This window comes from Pundamilia nyererei, unplaced genomic scaffold, assembly GCF_000239375.1.
Source record: "Pundamilia nyererei isolate P.nyererei 1_Seehausen unplaced genomic scaffold, PunNye1.0 scaffold00103, whole genome shotgun sequence".
NCBI lineage: Eukaryota > Metazoa > Chordata > Actinopteri > Cichliformes > Cichlidae > Pundamilia > Pundamilia nyererei.
In genome coordinates this window covers 1,353,155-1,376,507 of record NW_005187504.1, presented here as the reverse complement: position 1 = coordinate 1,376,507, position 23,353 = coordinate 1,353,155, and the positions used below count along the sequence as shown (strand labels likewise).

The window sequence follows — 23,353 nt, the reverse complement described above, 5'->3', positions numbered from 1 at the left end:
TGTGTATTGCATTTGTACAAAAATACAGAGCAGCAGATTTCAACTTTGATTGCAACACAATTCTATGTTGCAACCAACATTTCAGAGAAGAGTCTTGTGTATCAAAACAAACCTGAATAATCACTTAAGCCGAGCTGAAACCTGAAAGCCTCTTACGATTTAAAGGAAGCCATATCCAACCAGCACCCCATGAAATATAATCCTAAAGGCGATGCTTATACTTAAACACCTCTTCGGATAAAAATCGCCAAACTTATTCAACCCATCCAGCAATTTATGACACATTTATTCACTACCATCTGTCATTTTAGTGGTTACTGTGTATCAGATATATTGAAGTTGAACAGAAGATTAGATAACAGCCAGAAGCTTTGTAAAAAAAAAAAAAAGAGTTCAAAAGAAGCTTTATCGTCACCGTTAAATCCAGCTGTTTACTCTGATGGATGCCCTCTGATGCCCTCTGATGTATAAGTGTGTGAGTGTGTGTTGCTTTGAGGACATCTGGAGTGTATCAGCGAGTGTGTCCTGCAAATCCTGTGATTGCAGCTGTGTGTGTGTGTGACATTGTCGACTAGGTTCCCCCTTTCTCCCCCCTGCAAGCTCTCCCCCTGCTAATCTGCTCGTTAAGGATCTAATCTGACATGTGTTTTCATTTGTGTGTGAAAGTGTGAGTGTCTGTCTGTGTGTGTAGTTCACTGATGAGTCCACAATGGCTCTGATTACATTCACAACATATTGTTAGTTTTATTGCGCGCGCGTTTGTGTGCACGCACTTGACTTTGTGTTTGCTTAGCTGGTATGTGCGCTATTGTTTAATGCCTGCCTTGATACAGTCAGTGTGAATCAGTGTTTCCATATGTGAGAGCTGATTCACAGAATTCGGGCCTGTAATTGTTTAAAAGAGGAAAATCTAAACAATATTAACTTACATAAGAGAAACAATAGCAGGATTCAGAGTTCACCCTTCCTCCTATTACACAAATATTTGCTGCTGAAAGAGAGAAGTCAGCTGGTGAAAGTCTGTTTGTTCGCCAGTGTTTAACCTCTGTTCGTACTAAATGGTGGATGTCAATTATTGCATTCACGGCTAAATAAATTCTAAAAACCTCGCACCAGCCAGCTCTGTAAATCTGTCAGTTATTGTAAAGTGCTTCGGTGTGTTTTTCCTAAAAGAAATCTTTATTTTTTCTTTTAAAGGCCTCAAAAAGATCCAATCAACCAAACAATCACCGTTAAAAAACTCAAAGCTCTGAGTTCTTTGATTGAGGTGTCTCTTTATGCTCTTTGTAGAGGTTTCCTTGTATTCCTTGTTTTTTTTTCCTGCATGACTTTATTTTGAGTGCAGGGTGTCCTTAAAGTTGTTTGCATGATTCCTATGAGCTTATCAAAACTTCTAAATCCTTCATAATCTTATAAATTTAATCTGAAGCTCCTAATTAGGAGGCATGAAAACAGAAAACTCAGTTTCACCCTAGATTGTCAGGTTACCCCTGCTAGTTCTCTCATGGCTTGCAGTTAATGGATATATGAGATCTTTGAGAAGTTATGTGCAATATCTGGTAAACAACAGAGATAAGGACTCTCTGTTTTCTGGTTGTGTATGCACACATTTCTATCTAAGGCCACTACATCTCAGTTATTCTGGGTGTTCACCGACCCTTTTTTTAAAAAGCCGATTCTTACACCTTCGCAAATATCGTCTTCTATGATAACGCGGTTGAGACAAAAGCAAATGCTGGTAGGCTGTAATTTGGCCAGTTATCGTTTTGTGTTTGTTTTTTGTCAAACAGGGCCGAGAGCTCAGGTTGCACACGGTTTAAAGTTCGCCATCATTTGTCAAATCAAGCAGAGAGGGAGAGCATATGGCGAGCAGGGGAGAACGTGGGATGAAAACATAGCAAGTGCACACTGAGTTCACAGGGAGAAGAGAGCAAGACGACGGACAGAGAAAAAGAAAGTAATGGCAGGAGGCGACTGGATCAAACAAGTGACAGGACAGCCTGAGGGTGGAGGAGGTGGAGAGAAACAGTGAGAGGTCTGTCGCTGAGGTCAGGATCAGACTGACCGTGCCAACCAGCATGACGCTCGCTGTCTCTCTGAGTTTATTGGTGCCCTTCTGATCTCTTTTTCATCCTTCTTTGCTTTTATCACTTCACCCTCTAACCTTTGGCTTAATCTTCATCTCTTCTTATGAAGCAGATTTTCCCTTTTCTATTAAAAGCTGAACGTTTTTTCTGACCACACAGGATTAAACGATCAAACTTCAGTCCTCAGTGTGTATTTCTATTTCTATTGAAGCTTAGTGCTGTTTTTTTAAAAGGAGAAAGCATGCAGTTTTTTATGATTGCAGCTATTGTTAGATCTGTAGAAGGAACATTAAGTCTTTGTCTCTGTATCACTGAGGATCTCTCAGCATGCAATCACAGTGTTGGTTGTCGGCTTCGGCTCTCCGTCACTCTCTGTGTAGCTACCACGCAACTCTACCGAGGCACGCGAGTCCACTGCTCCCGGGGCCTCTTGTTGCCCCCATCTGCACCCACATGCATCCTGCAGTGGAGGCTGAGGGCTGTCAGGGGCCACTATGAGATTGGCTTTACAATCAAAAACAACCACCAGCTTTAAGGTGGTCTGCTTTACAAGTTTAAATAGTCCCGGTGTGCCTGCTATTTTTACAAATGTACTCGAGAAATCACAAATTTGTTTGTGCATTACTGAAAAAAATGGAAATGATATTACATAAGACACTACAACTGTTCATTCAGAATGCAAACATGATGACGCTGACTTAATCCTCATTGTGCTTTTGTGCTTTAAAGTTACAGATCACAAAAGAACACAAAAACAAACAGCTAAATTATTTTTGAAGGCTCTCGCCTCGATTTTTTTGGGCCACAAGTCACTCGTGGAGTGACAGCAGCACATTCAGCCTTCCTGTTTTGTGTGGTCGGTGTGGAGCTGAAAAATACAACCATCTGGAAGGGAGGCTTTTATTTTTCCTCTGAAAATGGCAAAGTCAGAGTGAATGCTGAGAATTCAGAGCGCGGGGCGGGTGAAGCGACGCCTCGGTCTAAAGCCACAAAACAAAGGATGACATTCAAGACGACGTGTTTTGATGTGGTATAAACGCACACTTTCAGAAGAGGAGGGAACAAAGTTTGTTCAAATGTATTCATATATTCGGTAAACACCCTTTTATCCACTAATTGTGTCATGCTTCTCTCAGTCACCCAGAAATGATTTTATCCCTTCAGTCGCCTATATGTAATTTTTCATCAAAAACACTCATATCTTGCCAATCATTTGTCAATCTATCCATCCATTCTGACATTTATTCCCCTCACACTGAATTCCATCCTTTTATCGGCCCATCCATAAATGCGTGCGTCCATTAATTTGATTCTACCATCTATTTTATACCAGGGTTTGTTTCCTCAAAGCACCTAATAAAAAGCCCAAACAAGCTTCTCCTACACTCCTTCAGTCTGTGTAACAGTGTCGCTGCCCATCACACTTTCTTCTCTTATTTTATTTTGCAATAAAGCGTATTTCAGTCAGGACCTCTATAGTTATTTCCATCTGCAGTAATTTATATCTGGCTGCCTAGCTCTGTCCTGGGGCCTCCCTGACCCTCCATTGCGGGAGGAGAGCATACCTCCCAGCCGTTCCATGTGCATACATATAAAAGGAAAGATGCAGAAGGAGATAGCAGCGGCAAGACCTCATTACAGGATGGAGCAAGTATCAGTAACGACAGACATGACAATGATTAAGTAGGACGCGCCACGTAAAGGAAGAAGTGGAGTGAAAATGTGGGTTGCAAAGCGACAATAATATTGTCTGATCTACCTTAAATCTTACTGGTCTTGCCTTAAAGCTATATTAGTTTTGCTGACTCTTCTTTGTTGTTGCCTAAAACACTGGGGTCAACTAAATGAAGCTTATGCATAAGTTCAGTAAGGAAGATCTGCAATCACTGATCTGCCTGCTTTCCTGGCTGCTTTTGTGCTACGGCTTTCCAATGCCGGACTAGAGCAGCGCAGATCCTGAAGGACCCGTCCCATCCTGGCAACAAACGGTTCCAACTTCTGCAATCCGGTAGAAGGTCCGCATCATCCGGGCAAGGACAGAGAGACTCAAGAGGAGCTTCTATCCCCAAGCCATCCGGGCCCTAAACCATAACATCCCCCCCAACACCACACACGCCCGCCCTCTCACATCATCCATAAGTGACTGAGACAGGACTCTCTTCTAGACACTCTAAACCCACCGGCACAATGTACATTTCAAATTCTTTTAATTTGAAATATGTTCATATTGTCTATTTTGTAAAATGTTCAGATTGTCTATTCTTATTTAATTCACTTTATGTACTTTTGCACAAGTCGAGGAGCGAGTCAGGTTACATTTCACTGCGTGTTATGCTTGTATAACTATGCATGTGGCAAATAAAGAATCTTGAATCAATACCGACACCATTACTCTAGTCCGATCATCTAGTTGTCCACCCTGTTTGAGCCAATCAGCCTCAGCGTCGCATGGTTTAAATCTGTGCTCTCCGTCATTTTCCTCCCCATCTCCACCTCAGACACCTCAGCCAGAGCTCTATTCAACCCATAATCTCCATCTTCTCCACCACCACCAGCGTCTCGACTCCGTGGGGTCCTATTCTAAATCCTATCACCGCTGGGATTCCTTTCAGCCACGATGGGCCATCGGAGTCTAATCCCCAAATACTTTATTTTCTCTATCTTAATAAATCATGTTCAATTCCTCCAAGTGATCTCTCCTCATTGAAATAAATGTTCCTGCAAAATAGAAAAGAAACAAGCTTTTCCAATGATCCATTCTTCATTTATTCACATCAAACCATGCCTCAGCAAAATATATATATAAATAAGTGAGACATACTGGGAATAATAATAGAAATGAGAACGTGAAATCAACTTTGAAAACACGAGCTCCACCAACCATTGCACACGCAACACAAATGCCCTCTAACAGTACGTTTCCATTCATGTGACACCTCCGGGCTACGAGATGTCGGTCCTGTGACTGTGTCTCTGCTGGGGCATTTTTCTGACTTATCATAAAGCGCTTTGCCTCGAGACAAACTGTAAGGAGCAACTGGTCCTTCCGTCACACTCTGGAGGAACTCTATTTTTCTCCCTTTTTCCTCTCCCCCTCCAGCCTCTCCTCTGTACGATGACGAGTTCGCTGTATGTTCCTGAAATGTCAAGCTGCATCAAATTTAAATGTGTTGCTGGGTAGAGAAAAGGGAAAAAAAACAAACATAGATATCCTTATAATGTTATTTATTATCACGAGGCAGTCCACAAATTGCAGCTGTGATTAACTACTCTAATTATCTTCTTAGCCGTGCCTACTTTTACTCAAACGGACCCTATACCCTGTTTCATCTCCATCACCGAAAGGAGAGTTTTCACTTGTGTATTTTACACTCAGTTACTTTTTTTAACCCATGTTAATGCAGACCGATACAACGAACTTGTAGTAAATCACTTTTAAAAAAATCTACATGATGATAAAAACTTGGCAGCAGGGTGCATGTGATGTGGAGTGTAACCCAGTTCTAAAACAAAGAACCCCAGTGTTTTTCCACATATGAATCACACTGAAATCCACTTGTGTGTTTATTAAACTGGTGGTGCTGGAAAGCCTTGAGGTCATGTGACACAGCTTTGATAGCTGTGTCACATGATCTGTTTTGGATTTTCTGGTTCTCTCTGTTCTCTCTAAGGTCAGCATTGTTAAGACTGTTTATAACTGTTCACCAACTGAAACAGCGACTAGCTGAACTTCACAAAATCCCAAATCTGAATTCTCTTTATTTGCACCTTCCTGCTTCAACCAGAATTAAGAGGCCAAGTAGCTGCCAGGTGCTGCTAATGAAATGCATTTGATTAATTGATCATCATCAAGTATGGGCACCTCTATAAAAGCAGAAGTTTTAGCAGTTCGCTGGTCTGGAGTATTCAGGTTTATTGTGACACATGCCATAATCTTCCCAGGAGTGGATATCTCATCAAATTCACTCTAAAGTCAGACCGTTCAGCGCTCAGGGAAACTGCAAAAAAAAAAAAAAATCCAAGGGCTTCCTCTCAAACTAGAGGCCTCAGTTATGATGTTGGATGTTAAATGTTGTGACAGTGCAATTACAAAAAGACTGAACAAGTAGGGCTTGTTTGGAAAGGTTGCCAGGTAAAAGCCTCTTCTCTCTAAAAACAACCTTGCAGCACAGCTCAGGTTTGCAAAGCTGCATCTGAACATAAGACTGCTGGCACAATGTCCTTTGGACAGATGAGACCAAATTAGAGATGTTTGGCCTTAATGTGCAGCACCATATTTGGCAAAAACGAAAGACAGCAAATCAGCACAAACACCTCATTATCAAGCATGGTGGTGGACGGGTGATGATTTGGGCTTTCCCCCCCCCAGCCATAGGACCTGGCACTTTGCTGTTACTTAATCAACCATGAAGTCCTCTGCATACCTAAGTATTTTAGAGTCAAATGTGAGGATGTCTGTTCAACAGCTAAAACTTGGCTGATACTGCAGCACATCCTATGCTGCTGTGGTTGGGACAATGATCCCAACCACAGCAGCAAATCTACAACAGAACGGCTGAGAAAGAAAAGAATTAAGGTGAAGAAGCGGCCCAGTCGAAGTCCAGACCTCAGAGAGAGCCGTGCATAAACAAATGCCCACAAAGTACAATGGCCTGAAGAAAAGTTGTAAAGCAAAATGGCCCAAAAAAATCATACAGTAAACAATCACTTCAAGTTACTGCACTGTCATACTTTTTCACAGAACTGCAAAGAGTCATGTGAGTCCCTTTCATACAACTGGAGATGTATTTGAGCCAAATTGGGCTATGAAATCCACGACAGACCTCTTCTTTGTCTCTTCTTTGATGTGGCTGGTAACCAAAAAAAAATGTTGGTGACAGAAGCAAAACTCAACAAATCTTTGAAACTGTTGTTTCACAAAGAGGCCTCTGAATCGCCTCAGTGCTTTTTTGTATTCAGTGAGTCACGTTCAGTACTCTGTCCTTCCAAACGATATTCACTTACTTGCTATCCGAATGATCAAAACTGAATTAGAGCTCCAGTATGTTGCCTTTAACCTTCCCACTTTTTATGCTTATCCAGGTTTTTAGGTTCACATTTTCCCTTTAATCTATCATTTATTTCATTTTATGCGTGTGATTTTTCTTTATGGACATTTATCTACATGAAAGAAAGATGAGAGCCGAACAACAAAATTGCTCAAAGACAATATCCATCGCTGAAAGGAGACAGAAATGGCAGATTTCCTTTTGAAGTTACCTTTAATGCATCAGTATGAATGTGTGGTTTGTGCGTACTGTAGCAGCGTGCATCGACGTCTGAACACGAGGCTTAATGTAAGTGACAGAAAGTTTAGGCTGCCTGTGTTTGTGTGTGTACTGTGTATGTGTGAGGTGCACGCTGTGCCAGTTCAGCCTCATGTAGGAGGCAACAGTTCAGCCAACTCCTAAAAAGATGTCCCAAATTATCCGGCCACCGACGCATGTTCCTTACCCATGCCTCTGCTCTATTTTACCACGCTCCGCGGGGATTCACTTTGTCGGCCACGCTATTTCAGACGTGGATGTGAGACAAGTCTTGTTCTGGTGCGGCTCCAGATTGGCTACAGAGGAAGAGCCGACGGATCTTAATGTGTCTGAAAAAAAAGTGTTACTGCTTCTCGTCTGTTCACCGAGCACAGAATTTGCCACTCGAGAGGTTGGGTGATAATTCCAACAACGACCTTTTACTTCCACAGACTGACTGTTTTTCTGAAGCTTACGATGGCCTCGTGAACCACAGATCCATCTATTTGACCTCAAAGTCCACAAAAAAGATGCTTCCATTTTTATTTCTTTTAAAATAACAGCAGCTTATAATGGTGTGTGTTACACTTGTGTTATTTTTCAGATAAAGCTACATTGTTTCCACACTGATGGATCATCTAAATCTAGTGCACAGCTCCTCCCAGATTTCTTTCTTCATGAATCACCCCTGTAGAAAACAGGGCTCACAAACATATATTTTTACATATGCTGTAATTAGGGATCATAATTACAAACCCTGGGTCATGAGGCTGCACGGGGAAGATATTTTGTGACGCAGATGTCGGAAATGTAGCCGGCGTTCGCTCGTGGAACAGCACTGCTATGGTTTCTCTGCTTGGCTAGTTAACTGCAGACATGCTTCACAGCAGTGGAACATGTTTGTTCTGTTTTGGTCCAATAATTTAATTATGGGACTGGGAGAAATGGGCAAGCGGCTACATGCTACGACGGAGGAGGTGGGATTGTCATTCCAACAATGAATTTCAATTTGGAGAGTATCTTAAAATCAGGGATATTTGAGAAACTGTAACCTAAATGCCACTGGCTTGATTTTCCTTGTAGGATTTCCAAATGTGTGTTAGCGAGACACTTCAAACCAGCACTGTGAAGGTGCTGTGAAGGTTACTGATGATTGTAGTGCTTTGGAAACTGAAACACTGGTTGATTAGCAGACAAGTAAGTGACAATAGTTTAATTTATGCCATTAATCAGACAAAAAAAGATGAAAAAAACACGTTTTTGTTCTTTTTAAGCTTCTCAGACTGGATGATTTCCTGTTTCCTCTAATAGTTAACTCAATTTGCTCTCTGGACTATTGATTAGACATAGCAGACCATTCAAATGCATCATCTTGGCTTCTTTGAAGATGAAATTGGCAATTTGCACTATTTCAAATTAATGAGTTTATTAGCCAAAATACATTTACTATTGTTGTGTGTTACGAGACCTAAATCAATGATCAGTTTTCGTAGCTGTTGGTACTTGTTGTAAGCTGCCTGCTTCTAGATCGTCTTTCTGCTGAGTAGAGGTAATGTGAATTGTGTTGCCAGCTTATAAACAGTCTGCAGAAACATAATCAATTCAAGTTTAAACTGAGTCATGAGTTTGAGACCTGTCTTTTCGGTTAGGGGGCTTTTTAAAAAAATGTTGATTTCAATTATATTTCACTCGCTAAGTTAGGATCAGGCACCAAAAGGATTAGGTTTATGCAAACAAACTACTTGGTCAGGCGTCGGAGCACTTTGGTAGGCTTTGGCAACAAAAGCACTTGGATGCATTAAGGCAGCAAAGCTAATAGACTAAGGTGAGAAAAACAGTACTGTTTGTGTAAATTGCTTCCTTTCACATCATAAAGCACATGTTACAAAGCTCTGTTTGTTAGCTCACCATATTTACCATTGTATAAATTCCATATTCACTGCGTCCTGCCTGAGGTCTCTTGTATAACGTGTCTTTTTATCTACTAATCGTTGAATACAATAGATTATAAGAGCAAACTAAGCCTGCTAGCTCAGAGCTACTGACCATATGTATTGGACTGATAACAGCTGATGACAGCTATTGACTGGGCTGATAAAAGGTGTTAAATTGCTGTTGTTACAGCTTTTAGTTTAATTTCTAATGGCATATTACTCACTACTGTAAAACAGAGTCTTAAAGTGGTAGTCTGAAATACTTCCAGGTTTATACATTTTCACGTTTTTAGCTTAAACATGATTTTATGAACAATCTAAACTGTTTCTGGGTGATGTATGGCACCTACAGGATGTTCAGGTGAGCAGTAGCTGTCCCAGGTGTTCTACAACAGGTGTGTAATGCCTCATCCACCTTCGTCTATCAACAGAGATTAACGCACAACTTTTCAGACATTCAGTTCACAGTAAAACATTATATTCTGTTCCTGTTTCCACTCATGCCCCCGCCAACTGCCGTATCATACTCCGGAGCTGACGCCGTGCCATCCATCCAGTGAAATAAAACTAAGATATCATCTCAGGAAATTTTTAAGTGGGACCGCAGCGCTGCCAAAGGCTTAAGGCCCCCCTCGACGGGCATATTTCGAAGATTTGACTCGTTCCCAAAAACAACACCGCTCCTGCCAAGTCAGAGAGCTACGAGCTGCACCCCATCATCATCCAACATAAACTCACACAACAAATAATGAAACCAATCAAGGAAAGCAGAGAGGCCCCTAAGTAAACAGCCAAATGACATGTTGAGGTGGCTGCAGGGTGGTCAGGCTGTTCAGCGGGCACAGGCGCGTCAATCATAATGTGGAAACGTTGGCTCTCTTGACTGCGAGACATGGAATCAGGCACGTGTGGCTAAAATGAACAATCCCATAACACTGAAGAGCAACACGATCAATACACCTCATGCTTCCATTTCCCTCCTGGTTTCACACTTTTCCACCTTTTGGACATAAAAAACGTGATCTTCGTAAAACCTGAACACACTCTGTTGGTGCTTTGCCCGACACCAGAAGCCAGATGGTCTCTAGTTAATATTAAAACCATTTGCTCATGATAAAACCTGATTAAACTGTAATATTTTATTTTACAACTGCCTTATTTCAGCACATTAACCTGTGGAAAAGTCATTTAGGGAGACAATAACGTTCAGTTCGAGATCTACTGCAGTGCCAGCCAGCCACTGTCGAAAATTTTATCGCCATGATTTATTACATTTCATTAAGTACTTAAGCAGCATTATTGCATGCTTATACTGCTCCCTGGGTTATCACACAAAATAGGGTCACTGCAGAATTAGCTTCCAAAGGAGATTCTTTTCAGCTTGTTTGCTTTCAGCACGGTGGACGGTGTATATTCCCCCGAAAGACACACGATATCCACTATCTGTCCCGAGCGCTAATGGTTTATTAGTCCCTTGGTGCTGAAACATGATCCAATAGTATTGGTGGACCCCATCTGTGAGACAGCGCTGGACAGCTAGTCGTGATTTACACAGGAGCCATTTATGGAGCTTTTAAAAAAGGCAGAGGAGCCGACATAAAAACAAGCTTATTTATGGACAACGGCAACACATGGGTTGTGGTGCGGCCGTGCACAATTGAGTGTGTGTTTCTATGTCACAGAGGGTGGCTTACGGGTGTCTGCATGGGTGCTTGCTCACAGGTTCTGAACAGTAATTCAAAGGAAAGCACCATGAGACGCACACATGAATGATTCCAGCGTGCGTGTATCATTATAAGAATGTTTTTTCAAAAAGTCGATAACCCAAACTGCCTCCAGTGACAGCGATAAGGCTGAATAGACCTTTATTTATCTTTTGCTGATCATTTTCACAAAAAGGAAAACAAAAAACCCCAAAAACAAATAAAAAATATAAAATACAAGTTCTCAGGAAACAACATCCCGTCACTTATGTTGGTTTGTCTGACCAGTGCTCCCAAACTCGAATATATTTCCTTAACTATGATGGAAGACAAAGAAAAGCACAAAAGCTTCACAGCAACTCAAAAACTGGAACTTTCCTAAAGAAATAAATGTTTTGTTAGATATCAGGATGCACTGGCGTATTCTTTTGTTACTGTGATTCATAAATAGCGCAAGAAAAAGCAGGAGAGGAAGCATGATTACAGATAAAAGCATTAACTGACTTGTGTTTATCTTTCAACATCTTCCTCAGAAAAACCAACACAGCAGCCCTTCCACCCATTTTAAAAATCAAATTTGATCATTATTCCAACGCTGCATACAAAAAGGCACACAAAGCGTTTCTTCTTCAAGTACAAACAGGTAAACTCTACTTCCAAATGAAAAGTAAACACACTTTCTCCATTTCAGCAATGAGCAAAGTGAACTTCATTAATCAAAAGCGGATGCAGCCAGTTTTGCAGAGTTTGCTCCCCCCTAAAATCATGCTAAAAGCCCGTCCAGCCTGCCTCCTTATCATGTATGAATTACTAAACCCATCAAAGCCCATTTCCTCTGAAGTAATTGCCAGCACCTTCAGCGCCATATCTCATCCCTGCACCCCCGTTTCCTGGGAACAGATGTACAACTATCTCCTTGACCAATAGGTGGCACAGTTTCACACTGTATCCAGGCAGAATTGAGGAGAGAGAGCAAAGAAGGGTGGGAGAGGCAGAGAGAGAAGAGCGAGAGGAGTGAACTCTTACTTGCAGTCTCTGTCCTCCAGATCAAAATGCGGATTGAAGTTGATGAGGATCTTCTGACCCGCTTCAGGGGCGGTAATCACCCATACGCACTGCTGGGACGGTGGGTAGGCGCTGGGATAGCCCGGGGAGGTCAGGTAGTCCGCGGCGTGCATCTCTATGCTTCCCCCGCATTTATCTACACCGCAAAAAAAGCAAGAAAGTTGTTCAGTTAGAGGAGATAAATTGACTTTCTGGGCACTGGTCTGCACTGTAATGTTGACTGATTGCGCATTCTGGTGTAAAAGATTTAAGTGCAACCGCAGGGGTGGGAGTGAGGAGGACACTAACAACTCCAGCTTGGGCACATAAATCCAAATATCCACCGCTAGAGCAGAAATTAAAAAAAGAAATTACACATATTTTTTTGCGCCAAGAAGCCAGGCACACGTTGGAACTATAAAGTCACACACTAGAATTCTCTAAAACTTTACACTCGTACACTTTTTTAGAAAAGGTGTTGGATAAAGTGAGGTTCCTTTGCATCCGCACCATAAGGTGTGATTACGCCCATGAAGGTGAGGTGGGCTGCTTTGCCAGCAATCAGGCAGGATGATTCCATTTAATTTTCTCTCTGAATGATTTAATGAATTGCTTGTAGCCGAGATCATGCTTCAATGACAACAAGCGCCAAGCTCCAAAATGCATCTCTGAATGGATGAAGCCAACAGACCTCAAAGACAAATTGTTTAATTTTTCTATTATAATAAGGAAACTTATTACAGTGAATTGTTGTGCCTCAGTGACTGTATGTATTAGTTTGCAGCTGCAAGGTAATTTGCGCCTCCGTCGCTATATTATACATTAGTATAATCCGGTTTCCGTGTATTTTGTGGTTTATTGCCGTTTCCCCTCCATCTGTTGGAGGAATTCTACTGAAAACGGTATTTGCGTGGTCTAACTTGAAGCCCCGCGGACGTGCTCTCAAAGGGAGAGCCGAAGCATAACAGGTGAGAGGCAACAATGGTGCAAAACGATGTAAAACGGATCAACGTTCAGCTAGACTGCCTGTTGTCAAGCCACATGTATTCATTCAACCCGTCAACACCTACCAGTCTGTGTCAACGAAGCAACCAAGAAGACTTGGGCGAAAAGGAACAATAGCAATCCACTACGCATCCTTATTAGATAGCACAAGACAGACATTTGTTAAAATGAAAAAATAAAGAACATAAAAAAAAAAAAATAAAAAAATAAAGGCAAACGGGTGGGTAAACGTCCAGAGTTTACGTCCACACAGGAAAAATAACAGAGATTTGTCTCAAAGTAAGAAATCTGGTTGTTGTAGAGTCCCCAGCATCCTGTGAGCTTCAGCAGCAGAGCCCTGCGTCTGTCAGGGAACAACTTGGCATCTCCTGGAAAAAAAAATAATCCAAATGCAGAAAACAAGACGAAGAATCAAAAGGAAAAATCCGATCGTCAAAAGTGGCAGCCGTGAGCTTGCGACTCTTGCTCAGACCTCTCACTCCTGACACCAAACGGGAGCGACAGACATACTTCCAAGTGGGAAATGGAAAAAGAGAAATCACTAGTTAAACGGTATTCAGAGGAAACCCAGCCGCGGGGAACATCGGAGCGCCGCTCTCCAGATCTTCACTCCTTATTTCAGCTCAGCTCTTTCTCCGCCTCTCTCCGCTCTCAGCGACTGACTGACCGCCGCAGCAGAAATGTCAGGAAGACGTGAAAGTAACAGCGGAATTTCCACTCCCCAAATTTCTGCTTCTAGACGCCTTGCGCGCAGCCACCAGCGACCGACCGCTACAAAGGGGCTGGAGCAAACTGACACCGGTGCGCCCTCTTTGCGCTCCCAACGCTTGCTCGCGGGGATAAATGCGCACGCAAACTCAGGCTGGCGTGTGGGTCTGGTGTAAGGTGAGGTGTGGACAGCGACCATATGAGCCAACGAGAATCCACATCTGACACGTAGTCACGAGGAGAAAAGTATTGGAGGGAGGTTTATTCGGTCCTTTGTTGGCGACCTACATCCCACATTTAATAGTTTGCTCCAGATACGTTCATGAAATATATTAGATACTTGAATTGTTAAATTACACGTCTTTCCTCTGAAAATAGTTACAAGTATATTGGGGACACATCTATTGCATATTTAGTCTATTTTCGTTATTAATGAGGGTGGTTTGGGTGGATGGAAATAACACTGACAAAGACTGAACTTGTTCAGTGAAAAGAGAGCTGACAGCGGAGGGAACTGCGTTATCTGGAGTGGTTTTTTGTTGTTCTTTTGTCTGTTGATATATTATACCCTAATTTTTGTGTTAGTAGTATATACTAATATCTATGGATCTATGCTAATGTATAATAGTATTCAACATATAGTGAAACTTCACTACTGTCTCAGATTAAACTCAAGTCCATTACAGGAGTTTGTGATCACGTTTTTAAAAGGTCTTATCTAGTGAAGCATGACGTCCTACAGTTCCCACAATGCCTGTCATGGAATCCCCAGAGAACATGTCCAAACTTGTAGGAAAATAAATACTTTGAATGAGAATAAGGCAATGTTGACAACGAAAGAGCAACAATAGGCCTAAAACAAAGCGCAGGGTCATGGCACATGAGGACAGAGTGTGGAATTTCAGGGGCCATTAGCTATAGCATTTTTGTTCTATTCAAATCGTGGTTACAGTAACGACATTCAGGATAAACAGCACTTTATATACAATAATAGACGCACTGCATTGACTAAACTGTCAATCACAAGTTGACCACAAGACAGAAAACATTAGTGCTGCACTGCTGGCCTCCTGTGATTAATGCATTCATGTTTAGTCCTTTGCACTGGAGTCCTCCAACAAAATTACTTTCATCATTGCACTAGACATTGAGACTAATGAGAATATCTTAAACTTACGACAAGAACACAAACTCCATTTTTCTTTTCTCCAAAAGCTCATGAAGGAGTTAAGAGTATCGACTGAGTCCTTTGGAGGAGCAGAGAATGTGCCCTTTGGATTTTACCATCTAGTGCATAACAGTTACAAAACATGCATGAAGAATAAAAGTCATAGCTAAAACCTCATGACCTTTCTAATATCCTGGGCCTGCAGGAGTCTCTCAGTGGTAAACAGCAGAACAGTCCCAGGTGGAGCTGCCTATAATTAATGAGAGCTTGCTTGTTCAGCACATCATCCCTGGCTAAATAAAGATAAAAATGTGATTATTAGACACTTATAAGAGGGGCTAATTACTCACTGCAGCGTAATTCTGAACAACTGTATGCTTAAAGAAAACACTTTTGCAATCTTCTGCTCTTTGCAAACAAGAGTTTAGTTTCCCTCAACATCAGCGTTTGTCATCCTCGCTGATGAGCTGCTCTGTGCAATTTAATCTCTTCAGCAGTTGCTTAGATTAAGGTCAGTGTCCCTGGAGAAGATTTTAAAAATAACAATAGCAGTAAAGTATGTTTTAAATTAAATGTACACATGCCAGTCTTGCACTTGGGGTTTCTAGCACTGTGTGCACAATGAATGCTCATGGTGAACAATTTAAATTTAACATCCTAGGACCTGGTGTCCACATATGTGGACATCACATTTTGGGTTATTTAGACCAAAATACTACACTTTGCTCTACAAGGGCCTGATATCCACTTACGAGGACATTATACTGCTACTGTTCTATCAAATTTTTAAACAAATATCCTCATATGTGGCTCTTATTTTTCTTAAAAACAAAAATAAAATCTGGTAATTCTTTGTTTTTACATTCATCAGGCCCCAATATACCAAAATATCAAAGCGAAATTAAAAATGCATGCCGTGGAAGAGTTCGGGTCTTAGGAGGTTAAAAAAAAAAAAGTACAACAGCAAAAATTGTGAATTCATTTGACTGTTTTAGGGATTTAAGTGGTTAAGTTTTAATTTTAGCATGTAGCGATAGTGTAGTGCGCCGAAACACCAGTTTTAATGCAAAACAAGTTTATTTTTCAATTCAGCAATCATTAAAAACAGCAAGAGGAGCAACAGGTCTATAAAAATTAAAACTATTAGACTTCCAGGAGGTTAGCAAAAGAAATAACTGAAACTCAAAAAACACCCTCGAGCCTACGTAAAGTAATTGTTCCTACAGTTTCACCAGTTACTAAATTTGCACTACACACACCTGCTTGAACATAATTGCATGCAGAAATGGATCCTGCAATGTAAACACAAAGGACGATGGGGTGAGCGAGTGTTAGCGAGAGCGAGTGATTGAGTGACATAAAAACACAGTAAGAGATCAGCAAATGAGCAGCTGAGTGGGTCTGGCAGAGAGCGAGGAGACACAAGACTCTCATCTCAACAGTTTGTATTACAATCCAAAGATCCCGATAGACTTTAATGTTTCCAGTCAGTGTTCAAATCTGATTTAGTTTCTAGTTTTAGTCTTCTGATTATTTTTTATGCACCAGTACATGCCGGAGTGGAGACAATAAAAAATCGTTGGCAGCACGATGCACTCATAACACTGCCAAGCATGACTGAAATAGCATCGGTGGCAAAGTACATGTTAGTGACGCAGATTGTAAAGCGAGAACAGAACTTGTGTTTGTGTTATGACAACAGAGTCAAGCTTTTGAAGACTGATCACAACTGTTTTCTACTGTATTGACGCCTGTTGATATTTTTTGACAACTTGACATTTTCCTATTTTAATGCAAAGTGCTTCCAGGAATTCAGAGCCATTCATCAGGATTTAATAAAAGACCAATAACAGCCTAATAAATCACTCTAATGGTGGGGAGTGTGGCTTCATTAAAGTGGATTTCAGCATGTAGGTGAGTGTGAAAAGATGGAGGAGTGACATATAGAAAGTGTTGAGAGCGCTATTAAAAGTGAAGCCATATGTTTATGTGTTAATATAAAGATATATGTATAATAAGAATAACAATATCTTCCTCTTCTATTAGGCGACGCCACAGCTGAATATCTATTTCCATTTTGTCCTGCTCTTTATTACGCCTACTGCCTGCACTCTCTCTCGCCACATCCATAAACAACCTTTTTGGCATTCCTTTTTTCCTTTTGCTTGGCTGCTCCATCTTGCCTGTCTTACTGTGTCCCTGAACCAACTAACCTGAGTTGCCCCTGTGATATACCTTCCCAAACCCGTCTGTCTTTCCCAGCTGTTTCATAGACATATGGGGGCTTATCCGGGATTCGGACCCGGTACATCTCCCAAACTTTTAACTTTCTTTGAACCCTCTACTCCTTGCATCCTCGTGATCCCACATTCCTTCTTCTTACTCGTGCACAACTATTCTGCCCTTCTTCTGCTGTATTTTATTACACCTTGTCTCCACAGCATTCCCTGAACTTTCCAGGCAAGTCACCCCAATCTCTCTACAAATCACAATGTCATCTGCAAATATCCACAGAGACCCTCGCCTGATCTTCCCTGTCAGCCTGTCTATCAAAACTGCAAACAGAAAAGGGCTCGGAGCCAACCCTTGGCGTATTCCTACCTCCACCTAAAAACCATCTGTCACACACCTCACTATAGTCCCACGACACTCATACATATAATAAACCAATGTCACACACTCCTGACTTCTTTACCCAGTACCACACCTTCTGTCACAGCACTTTATCATATGCTTTCTCCAAGTCCTCAAAGACTGTTTGTCTAGCAGTGCTCTCAAAGTCAAAGCAAGCACTGCATCTGTAGCCCACTTCTTGGCTGCATCTCACTAATCCTAGCCTAGCTTCCAATACTTTCCACAACTAACTCCCCCACTATGGCTTATTATTTGTATATTTACTACAGCTCTGCACATAACCCTTATTCTTCAGAACTGCAAGCATACTAGCCCATTTCATCTCTTCATCCACTTCATTTCCAAAACAGCGAAACACTCTATTTAGAAACTTCACTGTCATCTCGCCTGTTGACCTCTTTGTCTCTCAATGTCTTTCATATGGACTAACCACCGTCCCATTTTTTTATACTCATCCTTTACTTACACTCCCAGCTCCACCATCTCTTCACAATGCAGCCTGTAATTCTTTATTCATTATCCCCTCAAAACACTCCTTATCCTTCTTCTCTTTTCTTGTCAGTTTCCATCTTTAATCTCTCTAACCTGTGACACATCCTTTGTGCACATCCTCGGACCACTTACACAATACCTCGTCCTTTTCATTCACCACCTTATCCCACAACTGTTTGTACTCTTGTCAGCTTTCTTCTTCTTTCACTACTCCACTTCTTTTCATCGGCCTCTTCTTCCATACATTTTCCTGAACTTCCTCATTCTACAAACCAATCTCTAGGCTCCTCCCCTCTGACCTACATGTTCTCATCAAATACTGATGCTTTGTCAGATGCTGCTGGTGTTGCGGAGAGAGATTTTCTGTCTTTTACTGTGGTTATTTTTGCTGCTGTTTGATGAAGTTTAGGCAGCTGATTAGGCTTAGGCAAAGATTACACCCCACATTCTGATAAACGACCAGTGGATCTGAACACAGGATAGGGTGTTTCTGTGTGGAGTTTGCATCTTTTGTGCCTGTGCGGGTTCTTCCAGTTACTCCAGCTTCCTCTCAGTCAAGACACATGAGCATTAACTAAACTGGTGACTCTAATTTGACCATTGTTGTGAATGTGAGGGTGAGCGATTGTCTGCCTCTCTGAGTTAGCCAAGCAGTAGATTGGCGACCTGTCCAAGGTGTTCTCCACCTCTCACTCTATGACAGCTAGGATAGGCTTCAGTGCCCTTGTGATTGTAAACTGGATAAGTGGTTAATAAAATGGAAAGATGGATGGATATTATAAGGTGATGCATATGCCATGCATCTAAGTTTGAAACTACAGTGTCCTTCGTGTGTTAAGTCAGGAGTAAGAGACCCTCCTCACTATTGGTTAAACTGTGTGTATCATAGCAGAACACCAAAGGACGCCACACACTCATCTGTGTAAAAGCTTTAACACAATGGGCGTATTTATCACTCCATGAATGAGCTCATCGAGCACCTTCTTAGCTGCCTTCATCTTTTGACATAAAGTGATTTCCCAATCTGTGCCGTATTCATTCACAGTAGTTACGTTATTTTGTATCATTTCTTAATATGATAATGTAATGTGTTTTGGGCATATAGCTGTTATATAATACTTTGCTATGCAGGTTTTTTTCAGTTGAAATATACTGAACTAAATCATGTCTTTTGGATATTCATCTCTTTTTTGATGGTTGTCATATATTGCACACGCTGGTAATTCTGCTGTTTTGCATGTGCAAGTTTTAAAGAAAACAAAGTTCAGGTAATTTAATTATGAGCACTTTAACTGTAGATGACCATAAGTTGGATCGCTTCCAGGGTGTAGTTGGATATAACACTCTCCAGAATAAATCATCACTACACGATGTGTAACTGTGTCAGGGGTTAAGATAACTGTGCTGTTTATCTGAACAACAGCCGTAGATAAAAACGTTTGTGTCTATAAAAAAAATGGGAGAAAACTAAATGTTGACTTTGAATGAACACGTTTTTGTGAGATATATCAAATCATTTGGTTTTAAAGTGTAAAATTTCAATTAGTCATTGTCATTTAATTTAAGCTTAAAGATGACACTGTAAAAAAATAAATAAGTAATATAAATAAAATATTCAGCTGTTCAGCAGGAGCTGGACAATGTTTTATTGTAAACCACAGCAATGAAACCCTGATGTTTTTTAATAGCACTGTGATTGTGACTGGGTATTTCCCTGACTGAGGGTCATGAGATACCATTTTCCCTTTCACGATGGTGGAAAAAAAAAATCCTGGTTTCTTAGAATCGTTGTTGAAATAACTGAAATAAGTAAAAAAATAAATAAAATAAAATAAACAAAGCACATGTACATTATTCAGAAAACTGCCATGTTTCATCAATGAAGGTAACATTTTTTGAAAATTTGAAATTACTGTGATGAAAATACCCTAGATGAGCTTTAATTATACACTTTTGATATTTTAAAGCAGATTCATTAGGATTAATCCTCATGCTAAAAAATTAAATCCAGTTACGTTATTTCAACAAATGTTTAAAGGAATGATTTAACCCTAAATTAAAGCACAGTGTCAGGAAGTAGGCTCACCAATAAGTAGTGTACAAATAATAAGCTTCAATCACAAACGTGTTGCTGCAACTAAATTCTTTGTATTTATGGTAGTAATAGTTTAGCCTTCATCTATCTTATAATGCAGAAAACGTCTGCAATTTGTCACTTTTAATTAAATTAATTAAACGATGCAATGGAACTTCAGTCAGTCAGTGCGCCCCAGGGCAGCTGTGGCTACAATGTAGCTTGCTATCGCCAGTGTGTGAATGTGTGTGTGAATGGGTGAATGACTGAATGTAGTGTAAAGCGCTTTGGGGTCCTATGGACTAGAAAAGCGCTATACAAATGCAGGCCATTTACCATTTACCATTTACCAACTTCTATGAGAAAACCTGTGAAGTTACAGAACTGATGGACGAGATACTTGCAGAGCAAACTTTCACAAAAGGTTTAAAGCATTCCCAAAAATAACCCTTTATTTCACTGGATGTATAGTTGAATGTGTATGTGCATACTGGAGCGGGAACATGCACACCCACACACAATAACACCCGTGCATTTAACGGCTGTGGAATGATGGAGGAGGGGGTGGTATTTCTATAATGACACAGTCATATCTCAGTAATTACAGGAGAAACTGACAGTGATCCATTAGTCTGCTGTGGTGGGCTGAGAGCAACAGCAGCTACATACTGGCTAACACTGGGCTTCTGGTAGACACATCCTATTATTATGCACTTACTGTTCACATGTAATAAAACGTAGCTTCTATATATGCCGCATTCAGAGAGCACATGTTCAAGGGCACATGTACAAAGAAGTGTAATGCAGTGATAGTCACGTATCTGAAACACAGTCTGGCAATGTTATTTCAACTGTTTTTATCTGCGTGTACCATAACACACTCATTAATACAGCTAATTATAACTCTTTATATTCTGATGCATGCATTTCTGACACACGAATGCGGTTCAGACCGTTCTCATGACTGAATATTCAGCTGTGGCTGCATAGGAGTAGTGCTGGTCACACTGGTGGATGGGTGATTGGAGCCTGTCCCAGCAGATATTTGGCAAGAGGTAGGGTACACCCTGGACAGAGTGCCAGTCCATCAAAGGCATGGAAATCTAAGGGCCCTTTCACGCTAAAATCCACACCTCCGGCCAATTTTGAATCACCAGTTAAACTGCATGCATGTCTTGTGGGTAGAAAATAGAGCACCTGGATAAAGCCCGTACAAGCATGGAGCAAAAATGCAAAGTGGAGAGAGAATGACCCAATCAGACCAACAGGTTCAAGCAACACACAACTCACAGTTTCAGTTAATGCATACAGATATTAATGCTAATACTTGCAGTGAGAATATCTTCTCAAAAAACAAACAGTAACATTTACATACAATTAATTGTTACAGTCTGCCATAGCTGACCAGTTAACACCTGGATCATTGAGCCATCTGGCAAGGACATTTGGTGTTCCCAGGTTCAAGGATATGGTCACATGCAAATGGTGCCATTTCTTCCATTCATTTATTGCCATCTTGTGGTTTTTATCCTTATTTATGTTGATGGTTTTGCACTTTCAGTAAAAGATTAAGCACAGGGCAACCACTTGTGATTTTTATTCACATGCACACTTATTGATTGATTTAATTTTATTTCCTACATCTAAAAATGCTGCAGAATTTGCAAAAGAAATCACATGAAAGATAACATGCATTAATGTGCTCAAGTACATATCAATATCCGAGGCACATGCAACCCTCAGCTCGACTTCACACACTCCTCTCAGATTTTTCAAAAGCTTTCCTTCAGAAAACAATCCAGTGAAACCAAAACACTCTCATAGTGTTGATCCCCTCCTCCTTTTTCCACACACACGTATACATGTGCAGATTAACGGCAGCACACACACAAAGTGAGAAGATGTTTCAACACAACACAAGGTCATGACACTGATGATCAGGTCTCACTGCCTGGCAATGAGCCAAGCTGGTTATGGTACACAATGTGAGACACACCCCCCCCACACACACACACACAGCCTTGCAGCAGGCATGCCAGTTATACTTCCCAAAGGACCTAATGATGAGAGTCTGGATTGGGGAGTGAAATGGACGAAGCTGGCCAAAAACGCCTTGTTTGAGGACTTGGATTGTGATAATTACTGTCATTACCAAGGAGGCGATTTGAAAAAGGACGCCATAGAAATCGTCCAGCTGTAAATAAAAGAGCTCATTTCAGCTACTACGTTGATGGGCTGCCCAAAAGCATTTTGGTTTGCTGGAAAAAGTTAAGAAGTTGCAAAACTTCAAGTTGCCAATGTGCACCAGGGAGCTGCTTTCTATGATCAATGTACAAAATTCAACTAAAACAAAACATTTACTAGACAGATGGCTCCTTCACATAATCCAAGTGGCACATGCATTTAGTATTAAAGCAAAAAACATGGTTTGAAACTTCAAACCTTTCACTGCAGACCACTACTGACGTTCCACCGCACTTGACAGCCATATCAGAGGTTTTCAGCGCTAGTTCACAAAGAACTGATTAAATGGTTATTTTCACTCAACAGAACAGAAATGCTTTATTTACAGTTTGTGCACTATTACTGCCAGAGAAGTAGTCATCATAGTTTAATGTACAATAAAAGTAAAACTTACTGAAATGTACATACAGAAGCAATACAAAATAAATAAGTCGATTTTAAAAAAAAAAACAGTTGGAGGTAAAGATGATTAACTTTTAAAACTAAATATAAACATCAGAGGACCCAAGATGAAACCCTGTGGAACCTCAAAGAGAAACCTTTTATTGACAAAGTCTATGCTAGAATATTTCAGTACAATTGAAATTGTATCCTCTTAAATAATTGCTAAAATTATTTAATTTGCAGTTCTAAATATATTCTAAATGCATTTAGGGTGTTTTTTACTCACTTTATGTCTCTTCTACATATGCATGACCAATTATGCAAATTAGGCAATGATGTCATTTAGCAACTTCTAGCGACTTTTAGGACAACCAATAGCGATTTTCCTTACTGAGGAGTTGGCCACACTGATAATGACAACATTAACAGCAGCAACTCATCCGGCCATCAGTCTGTGATGGGGTCACAGAGGCACCAGTTCCAGATCCTTCTCAGCAGGCCAGATGAGATACATGATTTCTCCAGCAGATTCTACGCCCAGAGTACTCTATCCAGTAATATAGCTAGTAATAATAATACATCTACAAGTAC

At 40.8% G+C, this 23,353-nt stretch overlaps 1 protein-coding gene across 1 annotated transcript in view; it reads right to left on the bottom strand.

Moving 5' to 3' along the window:
• LOC102209774 (neuropilin-1a-like) overlaps positions 1-13,955 on the bottom strand; it is a 91,977-nt gene extending 78,022 nt beyond the window's left edge. Inside the window, exons 1-2 of the mRNA XM_005740749.1 lie at positions 13,124-13,955; positions 12,036-12,210 (exon numbers count right to left, since the gene is read on the bottom strand). Coding sequence (XP_005740806.1) covers positions 12,036-12,210; positions 13,124-13,217 — 269 coding nt within the window. The 5' untranslated portion in view covers positions 13,218-13,955. The remainder of the gene's footprint in view (positions 1-12,035; positions 12,211-13,123) is intronic.
• Between the last annotated feature and the right edge of the window lie 9,398 nt (positions 13,956-23,353).